The 15,552-nt window shown below is 43.3% G+C and overlaps 1 protein-coding gene across 7 annotated transcripts in view; it reads left to right on the top strand.

The window, feature by feature from the left end:
• The window catches only part of fhod3a (formin homology 2 domain containing 3a), a 61,164-nt gene that overhangs the window by 36,907 nt on the left and 8,705 nt on the right, over positions 1–15,552 (top strand). For 3 of the 7 annotated variants that reach the window (XM_040020949.1, XM_040020947.1, XM_040020952.1), the window contains 14 exons: positions 557–668; positions 783–877; positions 1,174–1,317; positions 2,189–2,424; positions 2,587–2,613; positions 3,765–3,881; positions 4,070–4,501; positions 5,414–5,473; positions 5,879–6,013; positions 6,331–6,381; positions 9,915–10,138; positions 11,809–12,126; positions 12,294–12,994; positions 14,608–14,748. In XM_040020949.1, the coding sequence (XP_039876883.1) occupies positions 557–668; positions 783–877; positions 1,174–1,317; positions 2,189–2,424; positions 2,587–2,613; positions 3,765–3,881; positions 4,070–4,501; positions 5,414–5,473; positions 5,879–6,013; positions 6,331–6,381; positions 9,915–10,138; positions 11,809–12,126; positions 12,294–12,994; positions 14,608–14,748 (2,793 nt within the window). The remainder of the gene's footprint in view (positions 1–556; positions 669–782; positions 878–1,173; positions 1,318–2,188; positions 2,425–2,586; positions 2,614–3,764; positions 3,882–4,069; positions 4,502–5,413; positions 5,474–5,878; positions 6,014–6,330; positions 6,382–9,914; positions 10,139–11,808; positions 12,127–12,293; positions 12,995–14,607; positions 14,749–15,552) is intronic. The other 4 variants (XM_040020948.1, XM_040020950.1, XM_040020951.1 and 1 more) reach the window with 4 other exon arrangements.

The following is a 15,552-nucleotide window of genomic DNA, read 5'->3' as shown; positions in this document are numbered from 1 at the left end:
TGCGCCGCAGTACTAAAGTGAGTATGTTGATCAGCATTTACTTCCTTGAGATTTTTTGGTAGTGCTGTATTTTTATCATAGATGGGTATGTGAGAGTCCAAGGTCTGGATCATATAAGCAGTATAAGCAGAACAACTACGGTTCTGCAGCATCTGCAGCCATCTTTGTTAACGAGTTCATGAAATTCCTTCCTAACCCAAACCAAAACCATAATTCCTAGTTGCCTGATGATGTCCGTTACAATAAAATTAACCAAAATGTCACGTTGCCTAAATTTTAAACCAAATCCTGTAAAATGTAATTTATATTATGAAGTTTCCCCAGACCAGCATCCCTAAAACAGAGGCTCACAGTATAACTGTATAAATAGATTATGTCCCCGCAGCATGATTATTACAAGCACAACACACACAAATAATGAAATAGCATCTGCTCGTATGTTTTGGTTGCCACTAATGCTAAACATGTGAATTCTAAATGTTTAGAGTGGATGAAGAGAGCAATAGGAACACAGTTGTCCATACTTTATGCAAGTTTCATTATATTTCCACCCTAGTTTCGTTTGGTGGTGAAAACAGCTTTGAAGCTGTTGCTGGTGTTTGTGGAGTACTCAGAATCCAACGCGCCACTGCTGATCCAAGCCATCACTTCTGTGGACATGAAGAGAGGTACTAAAAGCTTAACATGCCACCATGTGCTGAGGGCTTAAAGTAGAAAGATACTGTAGTTTGTCTGCATGATAATATTTTTGAAGTAATGGAATTTAATCGACTGACTTCTAGGCAGCAAGCCATGGTCCAATGCTATGGAGATCTTGCATGAGAAGGATGGAGTGGATACGGAGCTTCTCGTCTATGCAATGACCCTCATCAATAAGGTTTGCAAAACTATAGTTTATGGCTTTGCTGAGTACTTTCTTGTGTGGATATAGAACATTTTCAGTTTTATGGAAAACGCATCTTGGTTTTCTCCAGTAAGTGATCAGTTAATTGACTGACTTTGTGTTTTATCATTTTGCATGTAGATATAAACTGTATTGCGAAGTTTTAGTCCTGCAGCTTCAAAACCCAAAATGAAAAACTTAAATATATTAAACATAATCATTAGTGTTTAAATGTGCAAAGCGTTTTAAACCTTGGTTACATCTTGACGACGTCTCCTTTCTTTTTGCAGACTCTTGCAGCACTGCCCGACCAGGATTCATTTTATGATATGGTGGATGGTCTGGAGGAGCAGGGCATGGAGACCGTTTCCCAAAGACATCTGGGGAGGAAAGGAACCGATCTTGACTTGGTCGAGCAGCTTAATATATATGAGGTCTGAGACACTCAAACAAAACATTAAAAGCGGTTGAAAATGGGTTATTACTGATCCCTTTTCAGCTTGTAAATGCTGTACTAATAGCCCAAATAAAGGTCAGAGTGCCATGTAAAATATAAAAATAAAAACAGAATGTTATGGTTTGTAAGTCATTTAAACCAAACATAATAGCTGAAAATAGTGCACAACTTTATATCAAAGTCCAGTTTTTGTCTATTTAAATTGGTGGCATTTTTCTTAACGCTCATTCTTTTAGGCTTAGGATGGCATTGTCTTGTGAAAAAAAAAAAAAGGTATAAAAACGTGTCATCTGGATGGGAGCATATGCTGCTCATAAAACTTTCTTTGGAGATTATGTGTCGGAATTTCAGGAGTAGGACCACCCCTCCAAACACACTCCTTCCGGTTGAAATCTATATAGGTTCCCCCAGTTCTGCAAGCTGTTCATTCTCGCTTACGTGCCACACCCTTCCTCCTTTTTCTCAATTCTTTAACTTTTTCATTTCTACTTAGTGCATGGGGATCTGCAAGGCCCGGGAGCCATCGCCAGTCCCCTTCAAGGCCTTCCCCAAACCGCAGCTCACTTCATGTCAAAGCTTTTTTATCTACTAAAACGCTGTCAACCTAAAATGAGGACGTGGGCCCAGCTAGTGAAATACATCCTCCAGCAATAATGGTGCCTTCACAGTTATTGTTTGAAAATCAGAGCGTTGAACAGTGGACCTAAATGCAGACGTGGAGGCAGAATGAATAAACAAATACAAAAACATTTTTGATTTAGATTTTGGTCAGACCACTTTGCTTCATTTAAACCCTAACATTTTTTTTAAGTACCACTCACTTTACAACCTGTCATGTCTTTCCCCAGACGACCCTACGGCATGAAGATGGTGATGATGACAGCCAGCCTCCACCAATGGTACGCCGGGATCGCAGGCGAGCCAGTGTTGGGGGCGGGGACAAAAGACATGGCCTGGAGAGGAGGCGGAGCCGCAGGGCTTCTCTTGGACGATCCGGTCACGCCTCGCCCTGCAGCCCCGCGTCCCCACAGAGAGCCGGCTTCCAACCTTTCAATGGAATCAGATCTGAGGACGTGAGCGAGAGGTGAGGGTGGTGGAAAATAAAACAGTTACGTATCACTTATTAAAATCTAGGTGCAGGGTTACTCAAAAGGTGTGGTGACAAAGCAAACAAAAAAGCGATAGTTGTTTAATATGTTCTCATTCTTCAGAGAAGTTCTGACTGTTTTACTGCTTTCTGCTCCAGAGCACTGTCAGGTTACCTTCAGTCCATGTAAGTCCAAACGTCACTGAGCCTCTGCTCCTCACAGACCCGCTGTAACAGCTACCCATGTGTCCTCCCTACTCACAGCGTGGGTTTTCCTGCTGCACCTAAACACCACTGCAGACTTCTGCTGCACTGGAATAAAAATAATTGTTTTCAGCAGCTGCGCACGCCTTCGGGGTTTGCTTGCAATTCTAATAGAGGCGAACACGGTATTAAACCAGCACAGGCTTTTCTCAACGCTGTGTGTAAGAGCACAACAAAATGGGATCAGGATGGGACTTTAACTGTTTACTAAAGGCAAATCTTTCATCTATTGGTCCTCTTCTCCTCTTTAGATTTGAATATAATAATAGATGAAGGATTAAATGTAATCTGCTTTTGTCACATTAGTAGACAAACAATGGGGTTTAAGAGCTAAATCGTGCACACCTGAGCATACCTGTGAATCCTGAAAAACGGGTTCAAACGCGGTCAGCTGTACTGTAAAAGATACATTTTTATCCCGTGATTTATTTTTGAATGAATCTAATCAGTGGGTGAAAGCTGTTTACGTCCGGGACCGCATCCTGCTTCGTATTATGCACGCACACAAGAAAAACAAACCCAAGTTTTATTGACCATCCCATTCGTCACACACACATGGCTGTGGTCTTGTGGAACAACACCTGGCAGCGCGGACGGACTTGACTGCAACAGGGCTCATCTGGTTTCACTATAAAACAGCGCAGCAGTTTGGTGACAGCGATCCCCCAGCCGGTTTCTCCTCTCAGCATTCCTTTCCCTCTTTCCTTGTTATCATGTTCTGTGTTCATGCGCATGTAAAACCACCTAACTGGAGGCATGAAGTGTATAATCAGAAACATTCATCTGCCATCTCTCCCCTTTTCATTTCTTGTGTGTTTTCTCTTGTCTTGCCTTGTCTTTGTTTGTTTTCCTTGAGTGTCTTAACTGTGACTTTTTAGTGTAGCCTTAAACATCTTCTCCACACATGACCCCTCAGCCATTCCATCCCTTTGCTCCAACACTCTTTTTTCTGTGGAGATTTCTATTTGCATGCTTTTCTTATGTATCACTTCATCTCTCCCCTATCCTTACCTCAAATCGTCCACCTGTCTGTGTATTCATTCGTCCACCCCCCCACCCATCCACCTCGATAGAGTGGAGGAATGTGAGGAGGATAGCATTGAGGAGGAGAAGGAGGAAGAGGAAGAGGAGACTCCTGTGACTGAGTCTGATTCGGATGAGCAGGAGGGGGCTAATGAGACCACCTCCAGGTATTTTAGGACGTAGTGGTAACATAGCAATGAAATAATGCTTTCATAAAGGTCTCGAATGTCTCTTTAGTCCCTGCCTGTCCAGCTGGTTTGCTCTGGTGGCCCATGTCTGTTGTAGATTTGCCTGCCGGTCTGCTCAGTTCTGCTTTTACCCATTTATTCCTCTCGATCCATTCCTCTGTTCCTAGCACCGCTAGACATCTTCCATCCACTGTTCAAAGAACAACCCTTCAGTCCATCACCATCACGTCCAGAAAGGAGTCTGTAAAGGAGACAGAGCAGAGGAATTGGAGTGAAGCGACCTCAGCAACAACTACCACCAGCAGCATTTCCTCCCCCTCTACCCCAACCCTTTCTCCCACTGTGTCCTGCGCTCACAGTCCTCCAGGACAGCCCTCGCTCCTGGCCACACTGCTGGCCAGAAAAAAGTCTATCGTCACTGTGCCAGCTACCAAGGAGGTGAGCCCGCCGTTGCGTGGCAGCTCGCGCCCCTCCCCCGACCGCCTGCCCTACCTGCCCCACTCGCCCTTCCACCTCTTCTCGTACGATCTCGACGAGGAGCCGTCGCCCCCGGCTCTGGGAAAGCCAAGCGAGGAGTCACCCAAACCAACGACTCCCAGGTCAGATGGGCAGCAAAGCTCACCAATGAATTCAAGAAGCTTTCCTTCTCTTCAGATGTCCTGCTTTTTACTTTGCCAGTTTCCACTTCTGCTTCTGGCTTTTTTTGTGTGTGTGTAGGCACCAGTTTGGAGCCACTTTGCATCTCTTTTGTTATTCATCACTTCCCTTCTTTTCAGTTCTTTCACCTCACAGCATCTCACCTTGAGTTTCTCGACTCTTATTGTCACTTTTCGTTCCTTCACGTCTTTTCTTAGTTCCTCCACGACCTCGATGCACTGCAGTTTTTTTTTTAATGTGCAATCCCCACTTGGCCTCCCAGTAGCATTTCCTTTCCCCTCTTTTCTAAAACAGCACAACCACTGTTTGCTTTTCTTTAACCCTTTCTCACTAGTCTCTCTTTGCTTTTTGCTGAAACTTTGCATTTCCTTACCTTTACCGTCAGGCAAAGATTAGTTGTTAGATTTCTCTCTTTGTGGTTAAAACTAGATTTCCAAAAGATTCACACTTAATCTGTACCAAATTTGTCATGAGAACGCTGCATGAGTAATCAAGTGTTCCCAATCAGAAGTTGAATTACATGCATCAAGTTATAGATAACAAGAATCAGATGTTTTTTTGTTTTGTATTGCACAAACAGCAACAGAACCTTAAATAATATAACGTAAGCTTAAAAAAGAAAGCTCTTGTCTGCTCCGGCATAATAGCTTGACAAGGCCAAAGGTCTTTTTAGCGGACTCTTAGTGAGGACAGACGCCTTGCCTGAAAATTTCCAGGGGCATAATAGAATAAACACGACAGCAGTTAGCAATTAGGGTCACATTCATTTCTGGGTACGAGTTTTGCACTCGCCAGTTAGTCCATGCCGTGTTGTGCAACCCTGAGAGGTCACTCTCCCTGTTTTCCTCCCTCAGGAACGGAGCCCTGACGTCCTACTCCTCTCTCAGTACCCCGAGTACACCTACCAGCTCAAGGTGAGAAGCCACAGCAATAACATGAGGTGTGGAAACATCCTTAAACTACGCACCGCCAGGCTGTAAACAGGTTCACACACAGGAACAGAGTCATGTGTGTTTTCACGGACAGACTCACATGTGTAAAAAATACGGAGCATGTGCGGCCGTGTTTTCGTGCCGATGACATACTAAAGTGAATGTGATCTAAGCTAGTTGGTTCCAGATTTACTAAACTCTCTGGTAAACCTAAACACATAGAGGCTGGTCTTATGTAAGGGGCGTATGTTGTGTTATGGCTGCTTTATCAGAAGAGAGCAGCAGATTAAAACTCTGCTGCAGAAATCAGGATGACAGGGAATAGAGAAATAAAAATCAATAAATGAAGGAAACCTCCTTTTCCTCACTCTGTCTCTGCTCCTTCAGACCTGCTCTGGGAGGCCTTCTGTCCTCGTCCTACCGCCAGCACCAAGAATCTTTGGCAGCTGAGCGAGAGCGCCGCCGTGTGGAGAGAGAAGAGAGGCTACAGAAAATAGAAAGAGAGGAGAGGAACAAGCACAGGTGAGGCATCTTTGGTCATAAAATGCTTTATGCGAGAACAATAAATGAATAAAAGCCGTTTTAGTTTGTAGAATGAGTAACTATGTTTCCAAACACCGAAAACATATATGTGTGTGTGTGTGTGTGTGTGTGTGTGTGTGTGTGTGTGTGTGTTGACCTAATTTCCTAAATTACTCAACAGTCTGACAAGAATAGATCATATCATACATAAGACAAAGGTGTGGGACTGTGGGTTAAACTTGTTAGACAGATCTACAGAGCACAGTGTGCGTGATATGATTGCTACCTTTTGAAACAGTTTGTTGTTCCTCTCACAGCCGCGGCTATGTGGATAAAATGGAAGAGGCCCGGCTCGCGCGGGAGGAGAGGTGAGTGTGTGTGTACTCTAAATCAAAACAGCACAGAGCCGCTGAATCAGTTGGGATTATGTTTGAGCCGCTGGTTTGGGAAGCTCGGTAATAGCGTAATTGTTCGCAGGTTAAAAGGTGACCATTGCCTGCCAGAGGCTGGACGGGTGGGGGGGAGTACTGAGCTGATTTTCTTTGCTCCGTCCGCCTTTCGTTTCTTTAAGAAGCTGTATTTTAACTGCGGCTCTCTGCCAAGGGCCTGATTGTTTTGGCTGTGTGCTGTGAGAAAATCAGGTTCCTGGATTTGTCAAGCCTCTCACAATGAATGGACGTGCACGGCCACAAACACACACACACACACACACCAGAAGAATTTTCATGAGGCTAATAAATCTGTGTTTGTGTGCAGATGGGAATCACAGGAAGAAAGAGATTTACTCAAAAGGGTTAAGGAGGTCACGATCATATATATCAATAAGGGCTGATAACAACTGGGTAAATGCCATATCCTCTACGCTGGTCATCACTGACATTTGCGCCTTCTTATTGTCCTTCTTCATCTTCTCCACTCTCTGAGAGTGTGTGCCGAGCACTATTGCTTTTCTTTTTACCCCAGGCTTGTTTCACCCTCCATTTAAAGCTCAGTTAATGCAATAGCACACAGTCAATAAGACAGAGCAAAAAAAAAAAAGTAAAGGTTGGATTCAACTATGAACAGAAGAAATAAGGCAGAGACAGACAGAAGCCAGAGCTGCAGATGAGCTGCTGAGTGAACATGTGGGAGATTTATCCACGACTTCACTCTGATTTATATACGGTGTATTTCGGTGTCGTGGTTATCATGACCTTTTTTTTTTAAATTCCCCAGCTTAGCGTTTAGCTGGCAAACAGCACTGGAACACCTGGTCACGAAGGACGTGCATAAAATCCAATGGCTTTAATAACAGACAACAAACAGAGCAACAACAACATACCTCAGCTCATCTAAATGAGTCAGTTTACATCAAATTGATGCAATTAAAATGAGCGAATAGAGCGAAATGGTTAAAATAATTATACTATTACACCTGCTTCTGGACAAACAAATAAGCCTGTATTTAACTACGTTTATTTCATAAAAACACCATAAAAATAAAAACATCCTTTTGAATTTTTTCTTTTTTTCATTCTTTTTTCTTTTGCTAGCATTTCCTTAATGTACAGGGTGGGCCATTTATATGGATACACCGTAATAAGATGGGAATGGTTGGTGATATTAAAGTCCTGTTTGTGGCACATTAGTATATGTGAGGGGGCAAACTCCTCAAGATGGGTGGTGACCATGGTGGCCATTTAGAAGTCGGCCATCTTGGATACAACTTTTGTTTCTTCAATAGGAAGAGGGCCATGTGACACATCAAACTTATTGGTAATGTCACAAGAAAAACAATGGTGTGCTTGGTTTCAACGTAACTTGAATGGTATCACCAACCATTCCCATGTTATTACGGTGTATCCATATAAATGGCCCACCCTGTATACTGATTAGAGGGTTTAAGGATGGGTGGGTGTGTGAGTTGCTCGAGGGAGACCACCCAGTGATTGAGGCCTGGTGCAGCCTGAAAGACCAACATGGGCCCACCTTCCTGTGGGCACAACCACATGCAGGAAGGGCTGCAGGGGTCCGGTGCATAGTGGATTGTGTGGAGGTCAGAAGTGGAGGCTCTGGTGGTCCGATTCCCTGTTGCCAAAACTGGCTGTAGAAACATTATGTCTTTATTTTTCTAAAACATGATGAAAACTGGCAGAATAAAAAAAAATGCAACATAAACACACACCTGAAAAGCACAACTTAGTCGAGTAGACCATCTTTAAATAAATTTCTTGCACATATTATGTTTGGACTGTTTTTTTGTTTTTTTTTAATTGAAATTAAAACATCGGCAACATTTTAACATCAAAACAAAGAAAAAATTAGTTTGGTAGCTAAAATACAAAAGTTAAACATGATCGCATTATGATTAGCTATAGCACTGATAACAAAAAACTTTTGTTAAAGAGCACTTTAAGCTCTTGTGCGTACGTTTTTTAGAGAATATATTTTTTTAACAGAAACACAGTTTAAATAATACAGGTGATAGTCATAGATGACTGCAGACAAGTCAGATAACATATGGAACAAGAACAATGCGTGTGTGAGTTATTATAGAGTTAGGCTAAGTGCTTTTCTAAACAAGCTCAGGCTTCAAGGGCGCGCCAAATGCTCACATTCTGTTTTTTGTTTTCTATGTCTTTATATTGGGGAGCACAGATATCCCTAATATGGTCATGTCAGGTGCACAGCTCTGGGTGTAAGTAAAAGCCCCACCCACCTGCTGTTAAGTCTTTGAGCTGTGAGGGGCAGCCAATCAGTAGAAAAGAATGGTTAAAAAAAAAAAGCTACAACAGCTTTTTCCAGACAGACGATGTACTGTGGGGCTTCAACGTGGCCCAGCATAACATAAGGATTATTTTAAACTAATTGTCGTGTAAATCTGCTCCAGTAAAGGCCCAGAGTTGGAAATGAGCAGGTCCCCCTTTAAAGATGGATACAGTTTATTTAAAAGTGATTTGTTGGCATAAACAGCTGGAGCTTTTATGAGTTTGCCTGTTGGTTCGGGCACCTCGTGTACATTCAGCTCACTCACTCCAGCGTGCAAATGCAAACCAACACATGCTAGTATCTTCTTTCTTCAGACCTCTGAAGTGGACTGATGCTAATGAACCCTGAACAGAAGCTCCACACATTCGTGGTTCGGTGGGAAAGAGGAGGAGTTATAAAGAGAGAGAGAGAGAGAGAGAGAGAGAGAGAGAAGGTTGAATCAATGCCCATAAATCTCCATTCTGGCTCGCTGGTTGAATGGCAACATTTGGTAGGAGGAGAAAGGGAGGAAGAGGAGAAGAGGAGAGAGAGAGGGAGGGGAAATGGACCTGAGAGCAGAGCTGATGGAGGCACATGTTGAACAGGTTTACTCTGATTCACTTCTGATGTTTAGCCTTTAGAGCAGCCAAACTAACATTAACTTCTCCGCATCTCTCTCATTCTTCTCTCCTGTCCTTCTCCTTGCACTCCCCCCTCCTCCTCCTCCTCTTCTTTAACCTCCCTGTTGCTGCATGTTTCAACTGCTGCTGAAAGCTGAGCATTTGGATAGAGAGGACAAGAGGCTAGTGGGGAGCAAGACAGTGAACCCTTGCGCTGCAGGAAATGAGTGATGAACGCACCGAACGCTTTGTGAACGATTAATGGGGCGAGGTAGAGGAGAGAGGTGGGATTAGATTCTGAAGAGGTAAAGTGGCATGGCAGCTGCAGAGGGGAAAAAAGGCCGGGTGGGAGTTTGGGTTTTTTTTTGTATTTTTTTAATGAACTCGGGTACTTTGGCAGAGAGCAGTGACAAGTGGTTTAGTTTGGGGTGATTTGGCAAAGACTAACACTGAGAATGGCGCTGCTGTGAGAGCCGAGACAGACATTGTCTAAAGCTCTCTCTGTTTTTTTTCTTGTTTTTTACATCCATCCTTTTCCTCTCTTCCTCTTTCAGGTATAAGAACGTGGAACGTCTGGTGGCGGAAGAGTACGAGAGGGAGCGCGTCAGGGTGTCGAGGAATCAACCTGCCGTCGACCTGAACTTTGAACCCTCGGAAGCCTGGCCTCCGTCATCATCACGCAGCAGCACGCCGTCTTCCTTCGCCTCCCAGGAGGACGCAGAGGCTGAGCTTGAAGCAGAGACCCCAACTGCCGTTCCCTGCACTCCACCTGAGACTGGTAGGATTGCTGAGAACCATGTTCGATGCATCGATCTGTCAATGAGAACGTGGATGATCGATTATTAGGAGATATAATCGTCTCTTGTTACAAAACTGTAGCCAGTTGGCACCCATATGTATTCTAAAATATTACTGCTACCGCAGACTGGTATGGATCCTGCACACAACAATATCAGGGCAATGTTTAGGTTCATACCTACCTACTATTTTACAGTCTTTACCTTACTATATAATGCACAACTGTTGTTGTGATTTTGCGCTATATCAATAAAACTGAATTGAAAATGCCATTGCTTTCTGCAAGATTTCAAACATAAATTGAGTTACAGCTCCTTAGTGCATGCAAAGACAACATGGATCTACTATGATACACGTAAAGTTTTAGGCGTTAACGGGATCAAGGTTGGGAGCATCCGCTTCTCAGTACCGAGTGCAACGTACCAAAAGAGAAAAAAAAACAGCCTTCAATTCAGTTCATTTTATTGCCTAGAGCTGCTTTATATTGTAAAGTAAAGACCTTAAAACGATACAGAAAAAAACGAACAATGAGACAACCCCCTGTGAACAAGCACTTTGGCGACAGTGGGAGGGAAAAACTACTTTTTAGCAGGAAGCCATCTGTCATGACTAGCTGTTCCCGAGGGGAGGGTCCACTTCCACAGAAATCACACTGTGGAAGAGAGGCAAATATTAATAATAACTAATGATTAAATGCATAATGGTGTATAAACACAGAGGGGAAAAAATGAGTGAAGTAGAAACACCCAGTGCATCATGGGAAGTCCAACGCAGCCTAGGCCTATTGCAGTGTAACTAAAGAAGGTTTTGTGGTCACCTGATTCAGTTCTAACTAAAAAGCTAGTTTCTTGTGTCTGCGTGGTGCTTGTCAGACAGTTGCCAAGATTAATATGGATTTATTTTAATGTTAGTAACTTTGAAAACTAATAGTTAAAAACACAGGATGTCCTGTTCAGTTCCTATCTGAGGGGCCTACGGCACTTATTCTCAACCTTGCATGGTTTTTACTTTGCAGCTCACCATTTAAATTAACATACAGACGCGAGGGAAAAGAAGCAGCAAGAGGGAGACAGATTGTGGAAAGCAGTAAGAGGAGAGGATACTTTTGGAAAAGAGTGAGGGGATATGGGTGAAGGGGTGAAATGAACTTTTGAAAGACGTTTTTGAATGTGCCGTGCCAAAACATCCATGCAAGGAAACAGCCTCGTTTTGGGAGTGCACGCAAAGCCACAAACTGAAGTTGTGTCGCTCACACAGGCTGGTGTTTGAGGCCTCGCGCTGCCGTGTTATTCTAACCCTGCCGGTCTCAGTGCGTGGACTGTGCTGTTGAGTTATGGGTGTCTACCGTGTACACGTGTGTGTTTCGGTGTAAACAGGAACTTAATTCTTCATTTCCTGCTCATATCCTGGTCCTGCCACAGCCTGGCTTTGTGTATGTGCTGTATTATTTACATTCTGTGTTTTTGCTTTTCTTGTCACGAGCAACAGAGGTGCCTTTAAAATACATCTTTCAAACAGTATTTTGTCATAGATATGTCACATGTAGTGCCATATAGTATGTTTCTGTGTGACTGAACTTCAATGGAAGTTGTAAAAAAACATGAGAGGAGGTAAATAACTCTGTAAATAACTCTGATGTTTTTGTGACAGAAGAAGCCAACGACTTTAGTGCCAGCGTAGACGCAGAGGAGAAAGAGGCAGAAGCCACTGCTGAGGAGGAGGAAGAGGAAGGACGGAAAGATGTGGAAATAGAGGAGGAAGTGACAGCAGAAAGGGAAGAGGAAGAAGTTGAGGAACAGGCAGAGGAACCAGAGAAGGAGAGAGAGGAGGCAGAGGAGGACAGTGGCATCCTGAGCGACAAGGAACGGCAGAATGAGGAAGTAAATGAAAAGGACAACTGCTCAGCCTCCAGCATCTCCTCCGCCAGCAGCACTCTGGAAAGAGAGGAGAGGGGCAGCAATGAGAGTGGTGGGTTTTAAAAGGAAAAAGTGGAAATTAATAAATTTTTATGATTTAGATTTGGTTTCAAGAACCTGCATTTATGATTCATTTCACTCTAATGAAACTAGAAAGTCACTGAGCTGCAGTGTGCGTTTTGTTCCTTTCCGTCTTTAACCACATCGCCCTCTTTCCAGGCTTTAAGGAGGCAGAGGTGAATGAGAACTGCAACAAACTCCTCAACAGCAAACTCTTTATGCTCGACATGCTGTACTCCCAGAACAAGAAGCCCAGCGATGAGGAGGAAGAGGAAGATGTGGACAAGGAGAAGGAGGAAGGGGAAGGGGAAGGGGAGGACAAAGAGGCTCAGCAGGATGCAAACAGGCAACCTGGGGAAGACCAAGAGAAGAACAGCAGGGACGAGAAGTCGGACCATCGCGGCAGCATCCGACCGATCGCCGAGCGGTTCGGAGACTTGATCAAGGACATCAGCACGACTCACGCTCATTCGGACAGCCCAGCCAACGAGCCCCCTCCTCCCCCGCCCAAAAAGGAATCGGACACGATCTGGGACCAGCTGCTGGCCAGCCCTCGAGAGCTGCGCATCGGGGACATCAACTTCACCGACCTGACAGAGGAAGACGACAAGGACATCCTCGATGCCGTTTTGATGGGGGGCTGCGGCGAGCTCCCGCCCCTGCCCCCGCCTCCGCCCTGCATCCCCCGCTTCCCTCCACCCCCACCCATGTTGGGCAGTTGCCCTCCGCCACCACCCTTATTTGGCAGCATGAGGCCTCCACCTCCTCCTTCATTTAACGCCCTAATTCCAGTGCCTCCTCCCCCAGAGCCGCCTCTCTTTAACAAAAAGAAGAAGACGATCAGACTCTTCTGGAGTGAGGTGAGAAAAAAAACACTCACATTATAATTTCATTGCTGTATTGATAAAGTTTTGTTGGGATGGTGTGTAAAACATTGAGAAAAAGTACCATGGAAATGTCTTGAGTTTTTCTTTGGACATTGGCTGCTTTAAGAACCACCTTCAGATCAGCCCTTGTACCTGGCAGTGAAAGATGGTGTTTTAATTCCAGTTGGAGGCACAAATCACCTCATCAGAAATGCTGTGAACAAGCCATTCTTAAGGAAGGGAACGACGGAGAAATGGCTGAGGGGAGTCAAATTACACAAGAACTGGATGGAAAATTGGTGGCAACAGATCTTACGGAGTGATTAAAATAAATTTTGCTTCAAAGCTTAATCAACGTGTACACAGGAGAGAGAGGAGGTCAGGAGAGAGATGCAGCAGTGACTGTCTACTGTTATGGTTTAGGCTGTGTTTCAGTCAGTAGTGTTGAGTGGGCATCTTGTCCGAAATGATGGAATTATGAATGCAGAAAAGTACCAACAGATACAGTGTAATAAAATACCACCTGGAAAGCATCTGATTGGCTTCATTTTACAGCGTGACAGCTGCCTAAAACACACTGTAAGTGCAGCAAAAGCATACCTGGATAGGAAAACACACAATGGAACAATCAGTCATGGATTGGACTCCCCAGAGCTCAGACCTCAACATTATCGAGGCAGCGTGGAATCATCCTGACAGAGAACAGGATAAAAGACAGTCAATATCCAAAGAAGAGCTGTAAAAGTCCTTTAAGAAGCCCGGAGAACTATTCCTGAAGCCTGAAACGAAAATACAGGAAAGTTTACCTAAAAGTGTTCAGGCAGAATAAAGGTGGTCGTACTGAATACGGACTTTGAAGCTTGTTATAATTGTACTTACTCTTTTTTTACCTTTTTATACTATATTTCCAAGTGTGTTTGCTGACGTTGAAACAAATTGCTGTGCATATTTCCCTATTTCTATATATTTGCTAGCAAAATATATAGAAATGAGGGGCGGGTGAAGACTTTTGCACGGCATTATAGTATGCTATAATTCGCACATCATTTAAATCCCTTATTCAACCGACAATAACACATCAAATACAGGCAACAGGACATTGTTATTACATTTTGAAAAATATATTCCTACTGTGTTACATATTGTAAGCATTCAGGACCTGAGGTGTCCAGTCCTAGAGTATGTGTTAGTTTGTCTGGAAGTCTTTCGAGTGTTTTCTATTTCTTGCACGGTAGATTTATAACTTGGATCCGTCTGTGCAACAGTGAAGTATAATCACTTTCAGTGGTGATTTTTAATACTGCTCGAGGGCCTAAACAATATAAGCATTTAAGATTTATTCGACTATGTCCGTATTCTCTATTGCCGAAGATGCTATGGGCCAAAATACCAAGTTGATGTTTTTTTTTTTAAACTGCATGTTTCCATTAGCCAGTTAAGATGAAACAGTCACCAGAAACAATGACTCACTCAACATGTTCCTTTGGCCGCTGGTATTTGTGGTTCGTTGAGTTCAGAGTCTCTCATTTACCTCTTTTATTGTAGGAAGTGGGAGTCTGACACATGTCTCCATCTGATGCACTCATGCTTGTTTTGTTTGTGATCAGGTGCGTCCGACAGACTGTCAGTACAGGGACTACAAGAGGAGTGGAGAGTCATTCTGGTCCAAACTGGAACCGGTGAAGTTGGACACAGCCAAACTGGAACACCTGTTTGAGACAAAGTCAAAGGAAATACCAGTTACAAAGGTATGTAACTGTACGATACTGACTCCAAAAACTAGTTCTAGCAGCATCTAAGAGAAGTGCTGCGAGATTATCCATTTAATAACAATAATTAGAACTAGTTCAAAATTTGCTTTTTATATAAATTATCAAATCTTTGTCAAGCAGTTAAAAGTTTTTGTCCATTATTTTTTTTACTTTGAAGGCAGATTTTTCACAGGTTAAACAAGGTCATGTGTGTCTTGATCCTGATCAAACGGTGCAGTCGGTTGTAATTCTCACAAAGCCTCAAAATAAGAAAAATATGATCTGCAAAGAAGGGAAGATAAAGCCAGGCCTCTCGCACTTTGAACTCCTGATCCACTGCTACCCCCCAATATATTTTTGAGCTGAATGAGTTAGTAGTAGGTCACTTCAGTTCAGCTACTGGACTACAAATAATGTGACGGCATGATGGTGGTCTGTAGTTATCAAAGCAGCGCAAGCGAAGTGGACCACCGGTGCACTGAAGCCATCTGAGGTCAGGAGAAGCTTCATTCATGTTGCTCTCATAATGTGCATTCTTAACCTTCCTATTAAAATAACATGGTTAGAATATTTAAAATCAAATAAAGTTTCCCTTCTACAGCCGGTGTACTTTTGTGACACGTATTTCTTTTGTCTCCAACCTTAAAGGTACAGTCAGTCGTTTGTTTTTTATTTATTTAATAGAAAAAAAAAGAATGTTGTACACATAAATTTACATTGAGTAGCGTGTAAGTACGTCTTCCAACAAACTGATGTATTCTCATGAGCTTAATCAATACATGAAAAATACATAGGACTAGA

This window comes from Simochromis diagramma, unplaced genomic scaffold, assembly GCF_900408965.1.
Source record: "Simochromis diagramma unplaced genomic scaffold, fSimDia1.1 OVJJ01000753.1, whole genome shotgun sequence".
Taxonomy (NCBI): Eukaryota; Metazoa; Chordata; class Actinopteri; order Cichliformes; family Cichlidae; genus Simochromis; species Simochromis diagramma.
This window is presented reverse-complemented; position numbering and strand designations above follow the sequence as displayed.